General features: G+C 37.6%; 2 protein-coding genes across 4 annotated transcripts; one reads left to right on the top strand and one right to left on the bottom strand.

Annotated features, from left to right (window-relative positions):
• Positions 1 to 6579: 6579 nt before the first annotated feature.
• On the top strand, positions 6580 to 18260 carry LOC114273505 (protein WVD2-like 6). Of its 3 annotated transcripts, none has more exons than XM_028215305.2 (9): positions 6580 to 7022; positions 8456 to 8731; positions 8923 to 9210; positions 9341 to 9402; positions 9637 to 9708; positions 9862 to 9958; positions 10058 to 10129; positions 10224 to 10334; positions 17386 to 18260. In XM_028215305.2, the coding sequence occupies exons 2-9, from the start codon at positions 8462 to 8464 to the stop codon at positions 17797 to 17799; spliced, it is 1386 nt and encodes a 461-aa protein (XP_028071106.1). In that variant the 5' UTR covers positions 6580 to 7022; positions 8456 to 8461; the 3' UTR covers positions 17800 to 18260. The 3 variants fall into 3 exon arrangements, with proteins under 3 accessions (XP_028071106.1, XP_028071107.1, XP_028071108.1); XM_028215306.2 differs by having other exon boundaries at positions 6582 to 7022; positions 8448 to 8731; XM_028215307.2 differs by having other exon boundaries at positions 6621 to 7022; positions 8424 to 8731.
• A 1646-nt stretch (positions 18261 to 19906) lies between these two features.
• LOC114273504 (EIN3-binding F-box protein 1) lies at positions 19907 to 24597 on the bottom strand. The gene is made up of 2 exons (XM_028215304.2): positions 24034 to 24597; positions 19907 to 22664 (listed from the first exon to the last, which is right to left on the bottom strand). The coding sequence occupies exons 1-2, from the start codon at positions 24056 to 24058 to the stop codon at positions 20671 to 20673; spliced, it is 2019 nt and encodes a 672-aa protein (XP_028071105.2). The 5' UTR covers positions 24059 to 24597; the 3' UTR covers positions 19907 to 20670.
• Positions 24598 to 24985: the final 388 nt, after the last annotated feature.

Genomic DNA, 24985 nt, shown 5'->3' on the forward strand with positions numbered 1-24985 from the left:
AATTCTAATATTCAGTAGACTTTCGAACCACACAGCTTGAGTCCATGGGCAATCAAATAACAGATGTTCCACTAATTCATCATCCTTCAAGCAAACATGGCATACCTTAGATGGTGAGCATCGTCGTCGATAGAGATTAACCTTAGAAGCCAAAAGATTCTTACAAGCCTGCCACCAAAAGTGCTTGAGCTTGGGAAGGGCGTTAATGGACCACAAACGCTTCCAGAACCCTTCATGAAGTTGAAAAGAGCTTGATGGTTAGGACGGAGAGCTCGATTGCATGGATGTCTTAGCCACCCAGTAGCCAGATTTGACCGAGTACTGCCCACACTTGGTATGATGCCAAACCAATCGATCTTCACTAGCCCCCATCGAAATGGGGATGAGCTGAATTGCTTGACACTCATCACTAGATAAACAATGTTGAAGTACCTCCAGATTCCAGTGTTTTCTGATTGGATAAATAGCATCCGAGGCTGTCACAATGTTACAAAGTGGAGGTTTTGGGGACGAAATTTGAAAGTTAGGCACTGTTGGTATCCATTTGTCATCCCAGAACTAAATGGACTCCCTATTTTGGACCTGCCATCGCATCCCTTTTTTCAACAAATCCCTCCCCTTAAGCAGACTGGTCCAAGCCCACGAAGGTCGAGCTCCCATAGTAGCAGTAAGGAAGTTGGTGTTTGGAAAGTACAGACCCTTGAAAAGCTGTGCCCAATAAGATTGTGGATTAGTAATTAGTCTCCACCATTGTTTAGCTAACATGGCCTTATTAAAGGCTAAGAAATCACGGAAACCCAAACCCCCATGGAGTTTTGAGACAATCATTGACTCCCAATTGGCCCAAGGGAGTCCTCTGTTCATTGGATCTCCTTTCCACCAAAAATTCTGAATGGCTCTATTAACCTTAAAAACGAAAGATTTAGGAAAAGCAAAGCATGCCATAGCATAGGAAGGTATGGCTTGAACCACCGCTTTTAGCAAAACCTCTCGTCCAGCATAGGAAAAGAGTTTATTTTTCCAACCTTGCATTTTGGAAACCATCCGGTCCACCAAAAAACCGTAAGCATCAGCCTTTGATCAACCCCACCATGAAGGAAGTCCCAAATATTTTGTGTTTGGTCGTGCAAGATGAGTACCGAGCAGCTCACAAATCTGTCCTTTCAACTCCGGGGGAGCATTAGATGAAAAGAAAACTTTCAATTTAACGAAGTTGAGGCGTTGACCCGAAGCGCAACTATAAACCTGGAGAGTCTGGGCCATTTCCATGGTCTCCAAAAGGGTGGCCTTGAAAAAAATGAGGACATCATCTGTAAAGAAAATGTGGGACAACACTGGGCAAGTCCTCCTTATATGTATGCCTGTGATTTTGTTGTCCCGGACTTTCGTCTCAATCAATTTGGACAAGGTCTCAACCACCAAGACAAATAGATATGGGAATAATGGATCTCCCTGTCTAAGGCCAAATGAGGGTGTAAAGGAGGCCCTTTTTTTCCCATTTGTGAAGATGGAAAACTTGACTGTAGTAACACACTCCATTACCCAACAAATCCAACGGTCATGAAAACCCATTTTCTGAAGAACAGCTTTGAGGTAATCCTATTGAATACGATTGTATGCCTTGTTGAAGTCTAGTTTTAAAGCTAAATCCACTTGTCACCCCTTTTTTTTCTGCTTCAAGAAATGAAACCCTTCATGTGCCACCAGAATACTATCTTGAATGAGTTTTTCGGGAATGAAAGCTGCCTGATTAGGGGATATAAAATAGTGGAGGAAGCGCTTGAGGCGGTTTGCCATAAGTTTTGTGATAATCTTCATTTTGAAATTACACAGGCTGATCGGTCTGTAGTGTACCAGTTTCTCCAGTGTCGTTACCTTGGGAATTAAGACAAGATTAGTGTTGTTCCATTCCGGAAGAGCAGACCCCGAATAGAAGAATTCCCGAACCGCGAAGCACACATCAGAACCCACAATTTCCCAATGATTTTGATAGAAGATGCCTCGAAACCCATCTGGTCCGGGGCTTTGAGAGAGCCCAGCTGAAAGGCCGCATTTTTGATCTCTTCATCTGTAACAAGTTTAATCAGCTCAACGTTTACCTTCTCTGAAACCTCTCGTGTGATGACCGATAGAGCCTCCGTAAAATCCCTGTCTTCCACTGCTTGGAAAAGAGTCTGAAAATAACCAAGTAGATGCTCATTGATTGCCTCATCAGTCTCTAACCACTCCCATTCCTCAGACAAGAGTTTCACTAGTTGATTTCTTTGTCTCCTCTAAACCACTGTTGCATGGAAAAAAGAGGAGTTTTTATCCCCATAGTTGAGCCAATTAACCCTAGACCGCTAATATTGATACATCTCTTCTTGGTTCAACACAGTCTCCAACTCCCTCTGTAGGTCTCGAATTGTTGCCATCCTGGTAGCGAAATAAGGACTAGCTTGAATCTGTTGAAGTTCTAGTTTGAGAGCATTGATTCTAATCCGGTTATCTCTAAATCTGCTCTTTCCCCAAGAGGCCAATCTACGGTTACAAGCCATGAGTTTCTCACAGAGATGGAACATTGGTGATCCTTGATTACCATCAGCCCAGCAAGAGTTAATAATCGCAGCACATTCAGGATAAAAGGTCCACATAGACTCAAACTTAAAAAGTCGAGGAATTCTCTTCGGAGGGACCGACCACGCAATGAAGTAGTAAAGGACAATGGTCGGACCCGATGAGAGCTTCGTGATGGACTTGAGCATAAGGAAACAAGTGTCGGCAATCCACGGTGGCCAAGACTTTATCCAGTCATTCGCGGACATTCACCTCACCTTCTTGATTGTTTGTCCATGTGTACGGAGCCCCTTTGAACTCTATATCTATTAATTCACAATCCATCATAAACTCTTGAAAAAAATGCATTCTGACCCTATTTTTTCCCTCTGACCCCTTGTTTTTCCCAAGACCAGCCAATCTCATTGAAATCTCCTAAGCAAAGCCAGGGATAGCTATTAACAGCTACCATCGCTTAAAGATCTTTCCAGAACCGTTTCCTTTCAGTCCATCGGGGAGGAGCATACACAAAGGTAGTTAACCAATCTGTGGCAATACCATTGGAGGCAATGAGACGCCTGAAGACATTCTGAGATTACATTCGCACTTGAAGGTCCACCTCGTCTGTCCACCACAGGGCAAGGCCGCCAGCAATTCCCACCGGATCGACATAGCAGTGGTTTGTGAAATGGAATCTTCTTCTAATTCTTTCCAAGAAGGATTGTTTATTCTTGGTTTCCATAAGAAACATTATTGCAGGGCGATGGGTTTGGCACAACCCTCGGAGGATCTGGACTGTCAGGAGTCGTCCAATCCCCTGACAATTCCAGTTGATAATCAACATTTATCTTGTGGCTTGTTAGGGCCAGCCACCAAAGCCCATGAGTTAACAACAGAGCCATTTTCTGGACACGAACTGGGAACTTGGGAAATACAATCTTCAATCTCAATGACAGCAGGGGTGAAACATACCTGGCTTGGTATCGGTGTCTCAAGCTCTGTCTCAGCATTCTGAATAACTACATTGACCAAAGACAGATCTCTCACAGGAGTAATTCGTTTGCCACGGGGTGTACCCCTTTTGCCTCTCTTCTTATCTGTTGGAGTAGAGTTATGGCCAGCTGAGTTGACCCCAGTACATGTGGCTGCTGGGTCGGAGCTTCCAATAGCAGTTGAGGGAAATCCCCTTCTACTTTCTGAAGTTTGTTCCAATGGGAGTCCAGGTCAACAGTTGCAAAATCTTTCCTTTTAAGGGTTAAGTGTTATAGAGCTTGAGAAAGACAGCCTTCAAGAGCAAGACCGGAGGTAAATAAAGGTTTGTTTGGACTAGGATCATGTAGAGTGTTCTGTGGAGGCACCTTAGTTGGTCTGAAGTAATATTGTCTAAAGCCCTCCTGTAGTTTGGGCTATCAGGAGGCTCGGTTACAAAATAAAGGGGCCTAGTGGGAGCCCTATAATCCCCATAAAATGGTTCATTATTTGGGTCCGGGCTTTTCTTGGGCCTCAGGCTAGATAGAGGCCCACTATCCACCTGAAGGTTTGGGAATGGAAGTGGACTGACCTGGGCCAAGAGCTGGAGGGGAGTACTCTTGGGGCCAACATCAGCTGAAAAAAGGAGCTTGTGGTGATACAACACGTGACAGTGTTGTGGGATGGGAGCTTTGTTCTCTGCATGGCTCTGCCAAGGAAGTGGGATTCAGAGGCTGTGTAGGAGTGGTGCACGTATCTGTATGTGGTGGCAGTACCGTTGGAGCACGCTCCGGTGGTTGGTTCCGGCCAGTTAAAATTGGTGCCAAACTAGTTTCTAAGTCATCCACTCGCCGGCAATAATATTCTTTAGGAAGACCAGTAAAGCCAACAATGGTAGTTCTGAGCGCCAGGCCATAGTGAGATAGTGCACCTTTCTCTTTGGATACAAATTTGCAGGAGTTACTCTCATGTCCCAACCTTCCACAATCATAGCAAAAGTTAGAGAGTTTCTCATATTTGAAAGATAGCCAAAGATCATCAGTTCCCGGACCCCTTTGCAGCCACAAACCCCGTGGTAGCGGTTGGTGAGTGTCAATGGCTACTCTAATTCTTAAGAAACTTTTGTAGAAAAGAAGACCCTCAATATGGGCTTCAACACGAACAAACGGCCAATCTTTTGCCCCAAAATCTCACCATTCTGTTTGGTCAATTTTTGGATTGGGAGTCCATGGACTTGAACCCAAAATTGACACCAAGAGAAATCCAATTCCTCTGCAGTCTGACTTGGTGAAAGGGGTTGCACGATCAAAAGCCACCCCATAACAGACCAAGGACTATTTCGGAGCACGCGATGACGGTCGTCTTCCTCACTAATTTGAAAAAGATACACATTGTCCTGCCAAGGAGATATAGTGAGTTCACCACGAGTCCTCCAAGCTGTTCGGATAATGTTAGACACCGCCGTTTTGTTCAGAGTCTTGGGAGCCAAAATTTTTCCGATCAGACACCTACTGGATGTGTCGTCGCTCTCCTCGCTGTCTTTTTCCAAGGATAAACCTTCAGCACCAGGTAAAGGAGGAGACGACGGGGATGGGTGGGAGCTAGCTGCCATTCAGGCCACTGCTTCAGGCCACTGCCAAAGGGGAAATAGAGAAAATCGGGGAGAAGAAAGGAAAGTAGAATCCGAAAAAGAGAAAGAAATAGAAGAGAGTAGGTGAGGCAAAGGACAAAACCCTAGAAAGCCAGAAGAAAACTAGACAGAAGCTCCCATTCTAGAGAGAGAAGCTCCCATTTAGAGAGAGTATTTGTTATATAAGTTAAGGAAAATGTTTGGTGGCCACAATATTCGCGGCTCAAATGGTTTGAATTGACCAAAACGACGTCGTTTTGTATCTAAAACGACGTCATTTTGATCAATTCGAGACATTCGAGCTTGGAAAATTCAGGGCCTCTATCATTACTGATAAGTTAATATCCACTTATGCTGTTTGAAAGGCATTTTTTTACATCACGTAAATATAAGTTACTTTTTTAATTGCAGCCCAACATGCCCAGACATTGAGTAGTTGGCGAGCTGTTAGTTACATCTCTTGTAAGTTAACCTATGTACGAGGATGCGGTGGAGGTAAGATTAATGTAACGTTAGTTGAAATTAAAATTTTTATGAATTAATGTAATATTAATAATTTAAAAATAAAATAATGAAATAATTCAGTGTACCATATTTTATTTCAGAAAATTAAGTTTTTTATTTTTATTTTTAATGTCGTTTTATTTTTCGTGAATTTTTTTAATATTATATATATATGTATTTTAAATATACTTAATCTAAATACACTTAAAAAGTATAATATTTGTGTATTTTTTTAAAAATTTTTTACTAAATATAAAAAATATATAAAAATATAAAGATTCAATATATTTTCATATTTTGTTGTATTTAATGAATTTTTTAAAAATTTCTTATTTTTTAAATATATTAAGATTAAATAGATCTATTTTTTTTTAAAAAATGAATTAAAATATTTTAAAAAATAATTAAACAGGTAAATTACAAATACATCCTCTGAGGCTTGATTAAAATACGAATCGTCCTCTATGCTTTTGAAAATTACATTCCACCATCTGAGGTTTCTAATTTCATATTAAATCGTCCATTTTATTAATAAATCATCAAGTCAATTAACAATTTTTAATGATATTATAAATATGTTTCAATTAATAATTTATGTAATTTTATTATTGTATACGAGAGTAATTATTAATTTTATTTTTTTAATTAATTTTGTTAAATAAAAAATACTAACAAGGAACTATTTATAATTTCTCAAACTATAAAGGACAATCTATATTTTAAATAAACCTTTAAGAGTATATTCGTAATTTATCCTAATTAAAAATACGAATTAAAAATTAAAAAAATTATTTTTGAAATCGCAAAGCAGAATAGCGATGCAACCGCTACTGGTCACATACGCCCCTGATCTTGCCACGTCATGTGGGACCCACAAATTGGATGACATGGCACCATCAGCGATGACCACATTCCCCATCTCTCTCTCTCTCTCGCTAACCGTATATCTCCCGCTTTCTCTCTCTAAAACTCACATAAGCCTCTCTCTCTCTCTCTCTCTCTCTCTCTCTCTCTCCTTTTTTTCTCTCTCTAAAAAACGGTGGTGGTCCAAATAATGTATCTATCTCTCAATGTATGTGTTTCTCTCTCTCTAAACGGGGAGTGACCTGGAAAATGGATTTGAAAGCCGCTGGCACAACCACAACACAAAAGAGACACCTTTGAAAGACACAGAGAGAGAGAGAGCCTTTGCATTTCAAAAATCAAATCCTATACACTCAAAATACACACATACTACTCTCATTTCTCTCGATTTCAGTTGAGTTTCATCCAATTTCGCCAAGATCACAGTCCTAGGGTTCGGATTCATCCTCACTCTCTCTCTACTTCCCCAGATCCTTCTATATCCTCTCACTTCAATGGTCTTCTTTTGAGGCTTAAATAGGTAACTATACGGACTTACTTACTTACTTACTTACACACTGTCTCTCTGTATATATATATATATATATTTGCATTTGTGTTTTCAAAGAGATTTATGTGAAGCGATGGGTTCAATCTGGGTATCTTTTGTTTCAATGCGTGGATCTTCATTTTGGGTGAATCTTAGAATCGAGCTCTGGATCTTTTGCATCATGGGTTTGAAGATCTAGTCAAGTTTGCTCATTTCCTTGTTTGTCTCTTGCATGTTGCTTACTGATTTGCTTCTGTTGATGGGTTTGTGAGATTTTGGGTCTACTGATTGATTGATGCCCTATACATATACTTACTTGGTCACTGTTCTTGTTTATTTGTTTAATTAATTAATTTGATAATTTGATGAAAATAAGACTATGGGATCTGTTTTTTTTTTGTGTGTGTGGGTTTTTTTGGTGAAGTAGAAACTCACTGGCCTTGGTTGGAGTGGGTAAATTTGTTGAGCGAAAAAGAGAAGAAATCTGTTTGGTTGTGCTCTGTAATCAATTTTCTACCCATGTGTTGGAGCATGATGTTTGGTTTCGTTTTCAAATCAATTTTCTACACTCTGCAGAGAGAACTCTGATGCAGAGGCGCCTTTTTTGTCCACCCGGTTGTCCACCCGGTAGACCACCCGGATGTCCACCCGGATGTCCGGCTGATTTCCAGATTTTATTTTATTTATTTATTTATTTATTTATTTTTTTTTTACAATTGATTTACATAATCGGGATAAATATTTTCTGAAAATTTTTAAATTTTTTATGTGCTTTAAAATAATTTTGAATTGTATGTTTAGTTATGAGTTGTAAATTTTTGTATCACATATCAAATATCACATCAATAATTCTCCACTCAAATCAAACCTCTTTTCCAAAACTATTTTCAAAACTCTTTACCAAATAAATTTTCTACACTCAAATCATAATTCCACAACACACAAACTCAAAATACAACTCATACTCTCAAATCACATTTACAAAACACAACCAAACGTTACCTGAATTTCTCGTATTTTACTAATTTTTCTCTTCATCTAAACAAACCAATTAATCATTTTTGTGTGTTAGTAGTTTTTGCTCTTTTTTTTTTAATATCTTTTTTGTTATTTGTTGTTGGAATCTGTATATAAGTTGTTTTTATTTTCTTAATTATGTAACTGTTGTATGCCAAGAGTAATTATAATAGTTCAGGGTTTGAATACAAAACCATTTGGTTCACGGTAAAATCATGGGACAGGAAACTGATTGCTTGAACATGGTTCATAAAGGGAGCCACTCTTTAGCATTTGCTTTTCTTTTAATCTCGGTTGGACGCAAAAGGTGTCTCGTGTTTCAAATTTTATCTGAAACCTTTGTTTTTGAATTCACTTAAATCTAAAATCGTGTAGTTCTTATGTGTTGAATTTATTGAGATTTACAGCCTGCAATGGATGCTGAAAATGATGTACCTTTTTTGACAAACGGGATGAGCCATGGAAATGGAGTTCTTGAACAAGTTCCTTCCCCTATAGAAGAAGACATTGTTTTGGGGAAAGTGAATGGGGTTCCTGCTATTGGGTCTGATATTGCAGGGCCAAATGGGAATCCAGAAAACGTTGCCAAGTTGGAGGATGGTGGAACCAGCAACTCATCTAATGAAGCAGAACCAGACAGAATAACCGCACGTGCCGAAAGTAATGGTTTGATTACCTCTAAGGTAGGAGGTATTTGTTGTGTTATTAGAGTAGTAGCCCATCACTCTCTCTCTCTCTCTCACACACACACACACACGCGCGCGCGCGCACACGTTCATATATGCATATATATTATATTTGTTGAAAATGGGAAATGCAAGTAACTCAATATTGGTTTGTTTGAAACCAACCTCTATGTCCATCTTACCTCAAGGAACTTGGAGTGAAAGAAACAAATCAGTCAACGGGTCCTAAACCGCAAAAGGGTCTAGGTAAGGCCAAAAATGAGAAGCCTTCTAGCCCCAAACTTGCTTCAACAACCTTGGTGAGAAAGAGTAAAGATGGAAAAGATATGGAGACAGCTTCTGCTCTTCCAAATGGTTCCTTGGCTTCTAATTCACGCCCAAAGCAGTCTACTACCCTTGGAACAAAGAGTAGATCATTTAATGACAGAGAGGTTGCTGACAGTAACTCTAAACCTATCAATGCTCGCATACCCAAGGTAAACATTGATCCTGCCCTTTCTTTCATTGTTATCACTGTTGTAGATTGATGTGAATGTACACATTAGTTCGCTTTTGTATTTGATTATTATATATTACTAATTATAGTTTCAATTCTCCATTTGCCAGCAATCTGGAAAGTCTGATGCAACATCATCCACCGTTAATGCAACAGAGTCTGAAGGCCTTGTGTATGTTCAGCTTGCACTTGTAACTATAGTACTTGTCTCCTAATCTCATGGATCTCAACAGCTATATAAAACTGATAGCTCCGATGTCAATATTGTGTGAGAGAGGACAAGGGAGGCCATCTGGAATCTAGTGGCCACATCCATTTGAAATTTTTGATTTGTTTGACATTCAGCTAGTACTCTGGGTTTTATCTATTATTGACAATTTTGTGTACTGTAATTTTCTTACCACAGGGAGAAGACAAAACTCAAACCATTGAAAAAAGGCCCTCCAAATAAAGCTGAAGGAAGCATAGAATCTACTTCGTATCCTATATGCGCTGACTCTTTTGTGACCTCCTTTTCTTTTATGTTTCAGAAGGGGTGGTGGTATCCTGGTTTCCTGGACACCCATCTATTGAAAGAGTAACTTTGTTCATTCATATTATTATTAGCATATCCTTAACTACTTGTCTGAAGCCCCACTGAAGGAGATGCCAAACCCCATAGAATGGGTACTCTTCCATCCTATAATTTCAGTTTCCGGTGTTATGAAAGAGCTGAGAAAAGAAAAGAGGTTAGATTTTATTTGTGTCATTATGATTGTCAATGTAGTTCCGTAGAGTGGGATCTGTGCCTGTCACTTGAGACGACAACTTATATTTTGTTTGGGCAGTTCTACACCAAACTCGAGGAAAAGATTCATGCAAAGGAAGTAGAAAAGAGTACCTTGCAAGCCAAATCCAAGGTAAATAATGCCATACTAATGGTTGCAAAGTTTCTGGGTGGGCTTATTATGCAGTAAAAGTTTTTGAATGACTAATTATATAATTCTCAAACAGGAAAGTCAAGAAGCTGAGATTAAAATGTTAAGAAAAAGCTTGACTTTTAAAGCGACACCCATGCCAAGCTTCTATCAAGAACCTCCACCTCCTAAGCCTGAGTTAAAGAAGGTAACAAATTTCACACTTTGTTCATAACATGACACACTTGGAGCCTTATTACCTCACAAGAGTAAAAATTGAACACTCTTATGGCCCTATTTGATTGTGGGATTAGGATGGGCTATGAAGCACGGACACGTAAATTTTCAAAAAATGGGGGATACGACACGCTGGGGATACGTTCAATATATATAATTAAATTTATTTATTACATGTCATAAAATTATAAAAAAATTTTTTATTAAAAGGTAATAAAAAAATAAAAAATAACACTATTAATAAAAATTGGTTCCTATAATAAAATTAATAAATAGATAGTATTAAAATTAGCAAAAACTAATATATTCTTATAAAGTAATCAGCCCAAAAAAAAAAAAGAATATAAATAAATAATAAATAAATAAATAATAGATAGAGACAAGAAAAGTAAAAAAAAGAAAAAAGAACAATATAAAAAATAAAAATTGTAGAGAGAAAGAGACAGAGCTATTCAACATAAAAAGAAGAAGAAAAATGAAGAAAGACAGATTGAGAAACTGAGAGAGAGAGAGAGAGAGAGAGAGAGAGAGAGAAGTTGAACGAAGAAGATGATCGAAAGAAGAAGAGAGAGCGATTGAGAGACAGAGAGCGATTGAGAGAGAGATAGAGATCAAAAAGCAGAATAATAAGATCGAAAGAAGAAGATGATCGAAGAACATACATTCACAAGAGCAATGAGCAGCGAGCGGTCTTCTCTCAGCCTCTTCTCCTCTTTCTGTTCGATATCTAGGTTAGGGCTGGGTTTACTTGCTTTAATTTTTGTTTTTTAACAAATTAACCCCCAATTGAAGTTTCAAAAATCATGTTTTTGGCTCCGCAGTGTCCAAAACATGTCCATAGTGTGTCTGGCTGCAAAAAAATCAAAAAAAAAAAAAAAAGGGACACCTTCTGGGACGTGTCGGACATGTGTCCACCGCGTGTCCAACACTAAAACATAGCCCTCGGAGTGGTGTTCGTGCTTCATAGAAGATGGGGGATAAGGGTGGGCCAGCCCTGTAATCCCATCCATTACCCCTCTAAATTAATCCAAGAATCAAATGAGGCCTATGGGGACTATCCAACCAGCTCATTAAGCTCTACATATTTCTTTAATAATTTGATTTATTCTAGAGGCAAAACTCATGTGCACTGTAGACCAATTAATGTGTTTGTAAAGAGTGATCTGATCCACGTTTAGGATGGTAAAAGAATAGGAGAAAACAAGTTGAGGCATAAGAAAGGACTTGGTTATTTAAAATTTAAATGAGGGTAAGACTTTGAAATGCGTTGTTACTAGAATGGAATTTTTTTTTTTTTTTGATAAATAAGTTACTAGAATGGAATGTGAACTCACTTATACTAGGAACTTTTGCTAGCCAACTGATGTGGAATGGGATGTTACAATTATTTGGTGGTCCTTTGTATTGTGCATCATGTTCCTTTTTTATGATTGACATAGCAAAATTTGCTTGATAAATTGAATTTACTGGATAGGGCTGTAAAAGAGACGACTTGAATTCTTTTTATACAAATATTCCATCTAGTAGTAGTTGTGTTCCCTATTTTATTTCCTAAGCTAATTAGTTAGAAGTTTGTTAAGTAGCGTCACGTTTAGGTAGATAAAGGGGCTCAATCTGCAGGATTACAGCCACATTTAGGTAGATAAAGGGGCTCAATGTGCAGGATTACAATCACATTTAGGTAGATCAAGGGGCTCAATCTAAGCACTCGTGGACAATTAACACGTACTGATTTTTCCTTTTGATATGAAAGTGATAGAATGAGAAGAGAGAGAAGTATGATACAGGAGATGTAGTGTACTTGTGTGTATTGTGACTTCCAAGCCTCTTGTTCACAAGAGAATAGAAGGGAGAGGATTGAGAGGGAACAATCTCATTCTGGAGAGAGAGGGAGAGAGAGAAATGTTTCAATTAGAACCGAAACATTATTTGTCTTTCTTCTCCATATGAGCTTGTTTATTAGCCTTACAAACGCCAGAGATTTGTGGTATTGTCAACGGGATTCCTATTATAATAGAAGGGTTTGTTTTTTGAATGCATGAATGTTTTTGACAAATTATATGCGATGCATCACAAGTCTTAGTACTAATTTGACATTCATTGCCTTAATCCCAGAATTGTTGTGTTTGTTTCCTTTAAAGATGTCTCTATGTTAGGCCTAGTAGTTTGATTACCAATCTTCACAAGATTATAGTGAGTGAGCTCTCAAGAATATTGGAGAATTTTTACAACATAGTCTCTTCTTACAAATTGCTCTTATTTGGAGGCATCTGATCCTAGATGCTGTTTTTGTCACACCTTCAACTTGCCCCTAAAAGTTTGGGCATGACTTATTCAGAAACGGACAGTTAACCTGATATACATAACATGCGGGGCCTGAATGGAAGCATTAAACATATAAAAAAAAAAATAACAGAAAACAATCTCCATTGAGCTATCACTACTATGCCAGGATCACAAACAGCATAACAGGAAAATAATATACAGAAACATGCATCGGAGCATCGGTTATACACATACGTATAAACAGACCCGGCCCTGAGATTGGGCGTATAACAAAAGTATTATTTACATTTCAACTGCAGTCGGCAATTAGAGTACAAACCAAAAACCCAACCAAACTTCACTAAAATGCACGGGCTTCTCCAAGTGCCTAGCTATCCTTAGGTTGACAAAAGGGACACGGTATCGGGGCTAGGTTTAACCTCTCTGTTGATTACCTACAGAAACAGACAAAATACAGCATGAGCTAAGCTCAGTGAATAATAGTATTTAAACAGTTCAATGCACAAGTCAAATTATAATACATAACAACGCGTATGTAACTACAGAGTTCATATGGTCAATCTGATGTCGTGTTACTTTCAGAACGGCCTTGGGCCCAGATATAACGGAACGGCCATCGGCCCAGAAGTAACGGAACGGCCATCGGCCCAGAAATAACAGAACGGCTATCGGCCCAGAAATGACAGAACGGAATAGTTCCAGAGTGATCCAGATGTACACAAATTCCTTCAACGTTTACATTCACACCAATTCCCGACCAACATACATGTTAATGTAGTGACTTACGGAAGACAAAACGTTAACAGCAATAAACATTAACCGTAAATAAACATACGTTGATTGCACTATTATTCACAGTGTTGTAGCGGAGCGTTAGTTCCTCCCGGAGTGTGCCCTTGAGCTTCACAATCTCTAACACTCTCTTTTAATTCTTCAATCTCTTCCTTGTAGGTCTTCTCCTCCTTTCTCTAATTCTTTTCCTAACCTTCTCAGGATATTTTGGGTTTCTTGATTCTAAGTCAAAAGCCTAGGGAACCATATATATATATAAAAGTGAATGAGGACAAAATTCAATCGATTTAATTATTCCAAATCAAATTTCTACGGAAGTGACTATTATTACTTAAAAATTATGCTGATTTCAAATGTAAAATCACTTTCGGATTATCAAGCCTCTAGGACCCTCAATTTCTGATTCAAACATTCTAATGGTGACAGATAACTTTCTTACCAAACAGATATGGATTTCAAATCACAAGACCCATGTACTTAAACTTAATTCCTCATAAAATTTCACAATAAACATTTAAATGCACAGAACGTGAGATTGAAAATATACCAGTAACAGATATGAGGGTCGGGTTATTACAGTTTTAGTTGCGAATAAGGTGACCTTTTTTTTTTTTTCTCTTTTTTCTTTTTTTCACCCTGGTGGCTGGCATCTTTATGGCATTAATTTTTAAAGCCGAAGATGTTGACATAATTTAAGGACTTTGGGCAAGTACATGGTTAGAATTTTTCATCCCAATTTGAAGGTGATTTGACTTATTCATTATCAAGAGAAGAAAATAATATATTTATGCATAAAAATTAATTTTTTGTTTAGAGTTTTGGGGTTGGAGATTCATGTGAATGCAAGTGTTCATGAGGGATTAATATGAGGAGAAGTTTTTTTTGAAGTGGTGAAATTTTTTGGGATACATCACATTCCTTCTATTGGTGACTTTGGGAGGGCTAGAAGAAAAACTTGTGGCCTGTCCAGCTATTTCCATTATTCCAGTTTTTAAGCTTGAGAATGATTCCAAAATTTTAAAATAGAAGATATCTTCAAGGTATATACTTGCAATTAAATTTGTGTACAATACTTTTTGCATATAACACTTAAAGTGTGAAAGGGAAAAGCATAGGAGCAATTTCAAGTGTGAAAGGGAAAAGTATAGGAGCAATATAAATAGTTTGGACTTGATATTGGAATGATATTTTTATAGTACTGATGGATCGTTACACACACCAAAATTAAACACAAAACTATACCAAATTCTTTTAGAATAATGGCAAGTCCGTATCGATCCACAGGGACAATTGTGAAATTAAATTAATTTAATTGTTAAATTCCTAAATTAATTTTAAAAGATTGATTATTCATAACCTAATTCAATAACAAATAAAATAAACTAAGTAATTAATTATCAATTATAAATAAAATTAGATTTACTGATTTAGGGAAAAACCTAGGGGCAAAAAGTCCACCACTAGTCACGTAAATAGGGTTTCCAATTGAAATCCATTATGTTATGGTTCGAACGGGATAATGCTTTGCAACTACAAGTTCAAAGCATTTAATAAGAAAATCATCGCGTTCAATGTACGAGTGCAAACCATCTCAAGTAGTACGAATCGTTCACTCTAAATTAAGGTAGTGACACAACTCGTCTCTCGTAGTATGGTTCGTCTCATACTTTGAATGTGAAAGAATAGAAAACTTTTGTATGGAAAATATTTAACAATCATAGAAAGCCGAATATTTGAAAAAATAATGGAAAATGTATATATGAAACTTCTAAAATACCGTACAATTGTTCAAACCTTTACATAATTGAAAATTAAAAAAAAAAACCTAATTACATGGCTAGGGTTTCATCAAAACCCTAGAAAAGACGACTAGCCATTCATGGAGGAGTGGGAAGAGGAAGAAGATGAGGAAGAGGCACCCACGGAAGTGTCCAAACTTTAGGAGAAAAAATCCCTCTTTAGAACCCTAGCCTCCATTTTCTTTGAATTAATTTTCGAACCCTAGGTTTGGATATTTTTCTTTCTTTTATTCTTAGCAAAACAGACCAAAAATTCCGTGCACGCATCCCTAGGTGGGCCACTCGAGCGGTGGTGGGCCGCACGTACGGTGAAGCTTGGCCGCACGTGCGATGGTCTGGCTGGCTCAGGTTCTTCACTTTTCGCATGGAGGATTTGCTTTCGCGCCCTTTTTGATTGAATTTTCATATTTCCTACCAATCTGTACAAGTGTACGAAACACATCATCTCCACCAAATAAACAAAATTGAAAGACTAAAAATGTAATTTAAGTGGCCTCAATGTGATACCTTTCGGCCTACATCAAGTACCTACTGAAAATTAAAAAGTAAACTAACAACGGGCCTTAAACTAATATTTATAACCATTCTTTGAGCTTATATCATTATATGTATTACGATACTATTCTTATAAATATATATTTTTTTACAAATTTATCCAAGCCGTACTTGTATCCTACCTCTTTTGGTTCTCATATTGCCGTATCTATATTGTATTGTATTTGTATCTTGTATCCGTATCCATGTTTCATAGAAATCAAATTTCCTGATTTGGTTTTAAAGACAGTCCAAAGGGTACAGATTCTATCTCAATGTGTGGGTGTGGGTGTGGGTGTGGGTGTGGTTAACAATAATCTTGCTTTCCATTACAAGCTTCTTGCTTCTTCCAAGTGGGGCACTTATTGAATTTAACATGGCCTATTCTTCTAATCAAGTAGAAGGTGAACCTCGTGCAGTGCATCTGATGACACCTGGAAGGCAGCAGTTGTTAATATGAGGAGAGATTACTTATTTGGGCTTTTCATGTGAGGAGAGATTAAATGGATTGTGGGGATATTTTTGGCCATGGATACAAACATAGACCAAGTGAACAAGCCTTGCTCCAGCTTAATAATAGTAATAGATGATATTTTGCCATTTTAATACCCTTTAATATACTCATGATTTTGTGATTTGAAGAACGAGGAAAGGTTTTCAACTGCTATATGTAAAGTTCAAGATCTTTTTCCATTTACCATATCTTCTTGTGACACAATCGGATACGTAATTGCCAAAATGGGAAAGTGAAACAGAATCAGAGAACTGTGCGAGAAATGAAATGTAAATTGTGGTTTAAATATATTATGGGAAGTGGGAAATGTGGTTCAAGCCATACAATAAATGATATGAGATCAGACAGAATCCTAATAAGAAAATTTATTAGGAACTTCAATAAAAGCAATATGAAGCTTTAGAAAACATATGGTAAATGAAAAGTTTGAAGTAAACATTTTTCAGAGAAACTTGTAATAAAAGTTCCATGTGATTGTTGAAAAATAAGCTCTAAGAGTAGGGAAAAAATGGTAAAAAGTATAAGAAATTGTTTTAGTAAGTTTTCTTAATATTTACAGAGTTTTAACAGTTCCTTATATGAAGTATATTAAACGTTTCATTTGTCCAAAAAAAAAAGTATATTAAACATTTCACTTAAAATTGCATCATTTCACCTCTGTTCAAGAAATGAGCTTCTGTGAAAATGGCTTTCTGCTGTTGATGAAGGTTTCCTGGTAATTATGCTTTGAGAGTATTAAACAAATTTGCAACAATTTCTGCCTTCTCTCCCTTTTATTTGGGAGAGAAACTTTCTTCACTTGTTGCATTTGCTAAATTTCATTATCCCCAAGTATTATTTTTTCTTCTTTTCTTCATTTTCTTGATTTTTTCCCCTTTAAATTTTCCTTGGGGTTACACAATTAAGGGTAACCCTTACCTACACATTAAAGGTAGGATTTGATTAGAGGGTAATACCTTTAGCTAGAAGGTTTGATGTCAGCCAAGTGTTTTGTCAACTTGCTCATATGAGGTGTGAAATAAATAGAATTGGCACAACAGAACAGACGTGAAGTTGTTGTTTTGTCAACTTGTTACCTTTATTTTTCTGTGGTGCAGATACCTACAACAAGAGCCAAATCTCCCAAGCTTGGTAGAAAAAAGAGCTCACCCACAAGAGACTCTGAAGGAAACAGTAGCCACAGCTATCGATCTGGTCGGTTAAGTTTGGATGAGAAATTGTCCCAAAACAACACCACCAAAGGACCTCCAACTCATCTTAAGAAGCCACAGAGGAAGTCCCTCCCCAAGCTGCCTTCCGAAAAAACCGTCTTATCCAATGAAGCGAATCTAGCTGCATCTCATAAAACCACCCTACCCAAGGAGACGAGCAAAATTGCATCTACCATGCAAGAGGAGGCAGCTCCTAGTGTTGAGCCAAGCGATGCTCAGCCCAACATGGATGATGTGTCTGTAGTTGAAGATCAAGCCCAGACCACCTTGGTGCAGGAACCAATTGTGTTGGAGAATTAAACACAACGGGCAGTGGAACTGAAAATGTATTTATTGCCCTCAATCCCATTTCGCCAAAATATTACAAAGAGGTATGAATTTGTCTTGGAATCATTTGACAATGAAGGCGTGAAGGATCTTGTGTTAAGGGTTGTTTTGTCATCTTGACCATAGGCAGCATCAAGGTTTGCTCATTTTAATGTGCCTTAGCTTTCAAGATTTGCTTGTTCAGTCATTAGGATTGTGCATCCTATTGCAGCATTGTACAATAACTGTTTGTCAGTTTGTTGTTATGCTAATTTATGTCTAAATATGCTTTAGTTGCCTGGTTGTTGAGACCATATGGGAAAATTTTGGGGAAAAAAACTTTTGTTGGACCGGCCATTGTCGAAGTACTTGATGTTCAGATTCTACTCTCATGAACAAATGAGGTTGTTGTATGGCTGTCAAGGTTACTCTAATGGACATTTGGTTATTGTTTATTGATTGAGCTTTATGTTGTATTGTTAATGTCCTTGAATCCTGGGTGGTTTTGTTTTATTGTTGAGCCTCATGTTTCGACATTCTTGTTTCCAAGAAAGGCAAAATCATTAGATACCTTGGCACTGTAGGTAAGAGCATCCACAACGGGATGGTTAAAAAAGTGTGTTAAGGTGTGTTTTATATGACAAAAAGTAATAAAAGTGGGATCTAAAAATGTGTGTTAAGATGTATGAAGAGTTTGTTAATTTTAGAGAGTGAGCGGTGGTGTAATGTGTGTTAATAATATATATGTGTATATATATATAATAAATAAATAATTTAATTTAATCAAAAATTTCAAGCCTAAGATTAAATTTCAAGCCTAAAAAAAATCTCAATAGTTAAAAAATAAAATATAATAAAATAAATAAAATAATTCAGTTGATCGCTGGTTTAGTGGTCGGATGTGTTGCAGGCCCTTTGGTGTTTTTTTTTTTTTTTTGTCCTTTTCTTGAAGGGTTTGGACGTCCAGGGTGGACTTCTAGTGGGACGTCCGAGGAGACTTTCGGCCGGACATTCGGGAGGACTTCCCCAGGCGTAGTCCTCTCTTCTTCGCTCTTTAAAACACTCGCTGCAATTAACAAACAATTTAACACTTGACACTAAAAAAGTGTACTAACGTTGCCTGCTCCACTGCAGCACCAAACAACAAACCTTGTTAGCCAAAAATTAACAATTGACACTAACACTACCCTTAGCAGCTCCACGGTGGATGTTTTAATCGTTACAATGAAACAAATGTTTTCATATGATGTGAAGGTCTAGGGTTTGCTTTTACTTTAAATCAGTGCAGAAATTTTTCTGATTACAGTTGCTGTCATGACTTAATGTTCCTGCATTATTTTTGGTGGATTATGTGGTTCAATGATAGAAGTGATGAGCATAGTATTTCAAGTTTTTTCACAACTAAATTAACTTGTTTCAACTATGCTACGGCGTTCAAATTTTTTTTTAAACATCATGGTAGGATAGAAAATCACAGGCTTTTGCACAACCCTTGTTCAATAATCTGCATCACCTGGTCAGGTAATGTACTCTTGACGAAGTTATGAAAGATTTGGATTTCTTTAAAACTTACATATCTTCCATCTGTTTTTTCCCTGTAAACAGTTTACATCTCTATTGGAAGAATCCCATACCTGTATCCATTTCCCAGTGTGAAAACCATCTCACTCGTGCCTCATTTGGAACGATATAAATGATGTTTGCCAGCCCAAAATAAATGCCACTCATGCCTCAGCATGAATTATTGTTGATGCACAACCACAATGAAGAAACAAGCAAATAAGAATGGAAATGAAGCATAGCTCCTATCACCAATTGGATTAGCCTTTCGAGAATCCATTAATGACTAATTGAGATTCTTCATTAGAAACCCTAAAAAAATTGGTGTCCTAATAATGGCGTGGAAGAGGCCTTCTTTCTTGATGTATTATTTATTTGTTTTATTTATTTATTTATTTATTTTTGGTTCAGAAAATTTATTTGTTATTAATTGGTGTCCTATTGATGTACCTAAACAAAGTTCTCAGAACTTGCAGTAGGATCAATCAGCAGAAATTATTCATACATACAAGGGTCAAACCGAATCACTAACAGAACACAATTTTCACTACAACATAAAAGCTAGCAAACTTTTATTTAAGATCATCATTACATAACCAGAAATCATTTCATAGCAAAGAGATTGCAAAATACAGTTCAAAGATAGGTGAAGCCTGCAAAACTAGGGCTTAGTATGAAAAAAAACCCCCAAAGGATTGTCATGGCAAACTGATAGAATCTGCTGCCACAGCCAAAGCCCCAGAAAACAAGGCCACAAACTTTGAACTGCGAAAAGCAAATCAAATATGAAGAGATCCAAGGAATCTTAACCCACCCCAAAAAGGAAAACAGAGACCTAACCATCACGCGCAGAACACGAGGCTTCAACACCGTGGAAGAAAAGGTAAAACTGAAAGTGGACAGACTCAAAAACTGAAAAGCTTAGCCTATGCATGATATCAATGCACGGCTACACTAAAACACAAACTGCCAACGTGACAGAAAAAGACAATGGAAAATAAATTCTAGAACCAGAACCCGTATCTGTATTCACAGGGAAGTATGGCGATGAAGAAAGCGACGACCCATCATTTGGGCAGCCAAAATTCTTCCAACAGCTTCCTTATGGAAGGTAAGTTGCAAAAAAAGAGTTGCACGCCAAATCCCCTGGAAAAAAAAGGAACGAGGTCACTGGACTAAAAGAAGACCCACAACCAATGGACCCAAAAACTAAGAACCGATGCTACCCACAAAGTTAACCTAGACTGGAGCTCCCTACTATGTCCAACCCGAGTCCATAAAGGGGCTTTCAATTCCAATCATTGCTTACGAGAGCATATCACATCGCCATAGGCGCTCCACAAGCAGATCAACGATGCTGCTGCTTAGCGCATTGCAGTGCTGGATGTTCAACCCCACGAGAGTCTGACCCAACTGTACCAAATAAGGCAAGCTCTTGTCCGATATTAAAGAGCAACCGGACAGAGAAAGGATCTGCAAATTGAGTTGGTCTGCACAAGCCAAGGCTGCAATGCCACAATCAGTAATTGAAGACTTGGAAACATCAAGTTCGCTTAACAATAAGCAATTCTCTGCAATAGATACCAAGCAGGCATCAGTGATGTACTTGCAACCATCAAGATTCAGCAGTTCAAGAGTGAATCCATGCAACTTGGCAATGACTGAAACCACCTTGTCTGTCAAGTTCACACAACCACTAAGATTAACCTTTGAAAGACCGGCCTCGCAGTTCTCAATGAGCGGAAGAAGCCCCTCATTTGTTATTCCATTAAGCCCATTGAGGACCACGTACTGCAATTGGGGGCACAATCGACCCAACATAGATAAACTAAAATTGCCAAATCCAGGGCAGTTACGGATAGATAAAGATCGCAGGGATGTGCAACGTGCCATTAGAGGAAATCCGCAGGCCAAGTCCTTAAACCCCAAACAGTTTGCCAGAGCAAGAGCCTTCAATTTTCCACCAGAGTTACCAAGAACACCAAAAAACCCAGATTGGGTAATCCTGTGGCATTCCTCCAATTGCAGGCTCTCAAGTGAGACTGCGGCTTTGACTAACGATACCAATCCATTGTCTGATAAGAATGCACATTTGTGAAGGCAAAACTGCTTTAAATTTGGGCAACCTTTACCCACGGCCTCAAGCCCTATATCAGTAACTCCTTGGCAAGAGTTAACTGTAAAGGACCTCAACTTCTGCAGGCCCTCAGCATTACCCATGACCCAGAAGCCTCTCTCACTAACATTTTGGAGGCCACTGAAGACTAGATCAGTAATTGCCTTTCCGTAGTGTCCAATAACAGCAAGAGATACATCGCTGATGTTCAAAGACTGAAGCTTCAACTTTGTCAGCAAATAGCTGGATGATGACAAGAGGCTTGCAATCCCCTGATCTCCAACAAGCGGGCAGTTTCTGATTGAAACAGACTTCAAGCTCGTGCAGCAACTACCAACAGATTGTAGGCTTCCATTCCCAATGTTTGAACAAGACTCTATTGTTAAAGAGGTGAGATTGGGACAGTTCTTCGCAATGGCCAGCAAAGCCTTGTCAGAAATTGCTGGGCACTGGCAAAGGTCAAGCTTTTCTAACAGGCGACACCCATTGGCAATCTCATATAAGCCTTCATCTCCAATAGATGATACATTCCACAGAGAAAGAATCTTTAATGAAGGGCAGCGACGGGCAATTGCCCTGAGACCAAGGTTTGTCACTCCACGTGTAGAATTGCTTCCTCGGATACAAAGCTTGCCCAATCCACCACGGTGACCAGTTCCAACAGCAATGGCTGCAAGCCTTACATCTGTAGCTTTCTTGCCTTCCAGACATCGAGAAAGGTATCCATCACCCTCTATCTCTTGATCTTCAGACTCAGCTTCAACTTTATTACCATTAGAACAAACAACTTCACCCTTCTTGTTACATGCTAGGGGCTCATCTGCCTTAGTGGAATTTAATTTATTCTGAGTCTCCAAAGATTGAGTTGCTTTCTTGGTACAGATTTCATCACTATGGATGTTGCTTAAAAGCATAAGCCAGCGCTTGGAAACACAAGCAGAGATGCTTCTCTCTTCGGCTCCAGGGAGATGTCTGAATACCTCAAAGAGGCATTCATCAGGAAGCACTTCAATGGAGGCTGGCTGCTGCTTCTCAAAAATTTCTTCACTGAATACAAAAGGGGCACTGATGCGAGACCTCTTGCGAGGAGGAAAATAGATGTCCACATGATGACAAGTGGGAAAAAATATACTTTCCTTGGGATTTGCATATATTGACTCTCCAGGGAAAAAATTACCATCACCTGGAAACCAATAACATGAGAAGCCAATTTAGCAAAGGAGTTTAATATAAAACACGACAAACTTGCAGAAAAAAAAAAAAAATTCCCACAACACATGAAAGTCTAAGGGTTCGTTTGGTTTGTATTTCTGAAAAATTTTGGGGAAATTTTCTCTACAAATAAGTTTTTAAAAGTAATCAAACCAAACAAATTTTTCTAAAAAAATTTCTCAAAACTTGTAAACCAAACAAGTTTTCCAAACAAATCTCTCTCTCACACACATCAAATCAATCACTTTTTCCAAAACTCTCTCTCAAAATAATTTTTCAAAACATCTTTTGAAAAAAACCAAACCAAACAACTTTTCGTACTTTTTATCTCTAAAACACATCTCTCAAACACAAACCAAACATATCTTTTTTAGATCCAAGGGACATTGATAAACATATATCCGCAGTATAGAATATACACCATAGGCAGTCCAAAATGAAATATTGATCCGGGTTTTAGATTGATTGATCATACTAAGCCAGAAGTATTAGGAAAAAATCTTTCCAATAAAATTCAATATTAGATATTAAAAAAAAACCAAACATCTAAGTTTTTGCTTATCAATCCCAATCACATACTCTCTAAATGTACCTGCAATCTTAACATGTTTTTTTCCCAGACTATCATTAGCAGTTCCTATAAAATCATACCAAATTTTTGTACTAATAATTTCCGAAGATCTGTCCACGATTTTCCATTGATAAGTACAAATAACTAAATCTTGAAAACATATAGTAATTTCACAACTTACCAAACAAACATAGCACATAAAACGAACTAAGGCTCAAGAACAAAAGAAATTTCAGCAGTTGATAATACAGAAGCTGTCAAACATATTCCTAATAGTTTTGGCTTAGTATGATTTCCCTTATTATCAGAATTCACAGATTTATCATCAAACCCCCAAAATTTGATATTCTAAAAGATCAAGTTTTGAATAAAAATCTTCTCAATTATGAACACAAATAGGACATCACAGAAACCACCAAAAGATACTCAACCAATCCAAAATCCAAAATTTTTCCTTATAGTTTTGGCTTAGAATGATTTCCCTTACCATCAGATTTCACAGATTTATCGTCAAACCCCCAAATTTGACATCATCAAAGATCAAGTTGTGAATAAAATCTTCTCAATTATGAACAGAATAAGACAACCCACATAACAAAACATCACAAAGACCACCAAAAGACACACAACCAATTCAAAATCCAAAAAAAAAATATACATATATATATATATATATGGCTAGTTAGCACCACAAGATTGAACAAGAAGACGGGAATAAACCTAAAAAGACAAAATTGAGGGAAAAGACCCAAAAAGATCGGAGGCTTACCACTGAAATCGAAGAGTTTCGACATGGGTAGAGCTGGAAAATGAACCGTGCGAGCCCCAAAAACTCTCGATCGAGAGCAAAAAAGAGCAAATCCACGAACAACAAGACTATGAAAGCAACGTATATAAGTTGAAACGATGAATGCATTAATGAGATTGAAGGCAAGAGGTCATCTGAAACCCCAATTGACAGGGAAAAAAAGAGGAGAGAAAGGAGAGAGAGAAGATGGTTCAATGAATGTTGTGTGTAAGTGTGTGATCATTTTTATTGTCAAAACTTTATTATTATTAGAGAGAGAGAGACAGAGAAAGAGAGAGGGGGGGCATAATGCAATGAACAAGAAGGGTGGTGGGGTCATATTTTAATTAATTAATTAATATGAAAGATTGAAAAAGGTACATGCAATGAACCAAATCCAAAAAATTAGTATTAATTCAATGTTCCTAATCTAATTCTTCTTATTTTACCCAAAAACCATTCCTTAATGAGGAAACCAAAAACAACCTAAGAATGCAAGAAACAGGAAACCAAAACCCACAAGGTGGTTTTTCTCTCTCTTCTTTTCTTTTAGGTCCGTTTGTTTTGGGAGATAGAATGGAAGGGATTGATAATGAGGGGATTAATAGTGGGAGGATTGTTAGTGAGGGGATTGATAGTGAGGGGATTAATAGTGAGGGGATTGATAGTAAGGGAATTAATAATGAAGAATTGTTAAATTATTTTTATATAAAATAATAAAACAAATAAAAAAATATAAAAAATTAAACATTATATTTAAAAAAAATTCCCAATATATAAAAAATAAAAAAATTTCTAATCCCCTCACTATTTTCTAATACCATCTCTACCTCCTCCTTACCAATCCCCCTTCCAAGGGTATTAGCAATACCAAGGGACTAATAGTCCCGAGGCTTTCTCTGCAAACAAACAGGGGCTTTAGTAATACCTTGGT

Source organism: Camellia sinensis, chromosome 13 (assembly GCF_055761805.1).
Source record: "Camellia sinensis isolate YWXY chromosome 13, ASM5576180v1, whole genome shotgun sequence".
Classification (NCBI taxonomy): Eukaryota; Viridiplantae; Streptophyta; class Magnoliopsida; order Ericales; family Theaceae; genus Camellia; species Camellia sinensis.

Coding starts and splice junctions, on each gene's coding strand:
- LOC114273505 (XM_028215305.2), top strand. CDS start 8,462: ATGGATGCTGAAAATGATGTACCTTTTTTGACAAACGGGATGAGCCAT. Junction 9,211..9,340: donor TCAATGCTCGCATACCCAAG/GTAAACATTGAT, acceptor TCCATTTGCCAG/CAATCTGGAAAGTCTGATGC. Junction 9,959..10,057: donor GAGCTGAGAAAAGAAAAGAG/GTTAGATTTTAT, acceptor TTGTTTGGGCAG/TTCTACACCAAACTCGAGGA.
- LOC114273504 (XM_028215304.2), bottom strand. CDS start 24,058: ATGTCGAAACTCTTCGATTTCAGTG. Junction 22,665..24,033: donor GAAACTCTTCGATTTCAGTG/GTAAGCCTCCGA, acceptor ATTGGTTTCCAG/GTGATGGTAATTTTTTCCCT.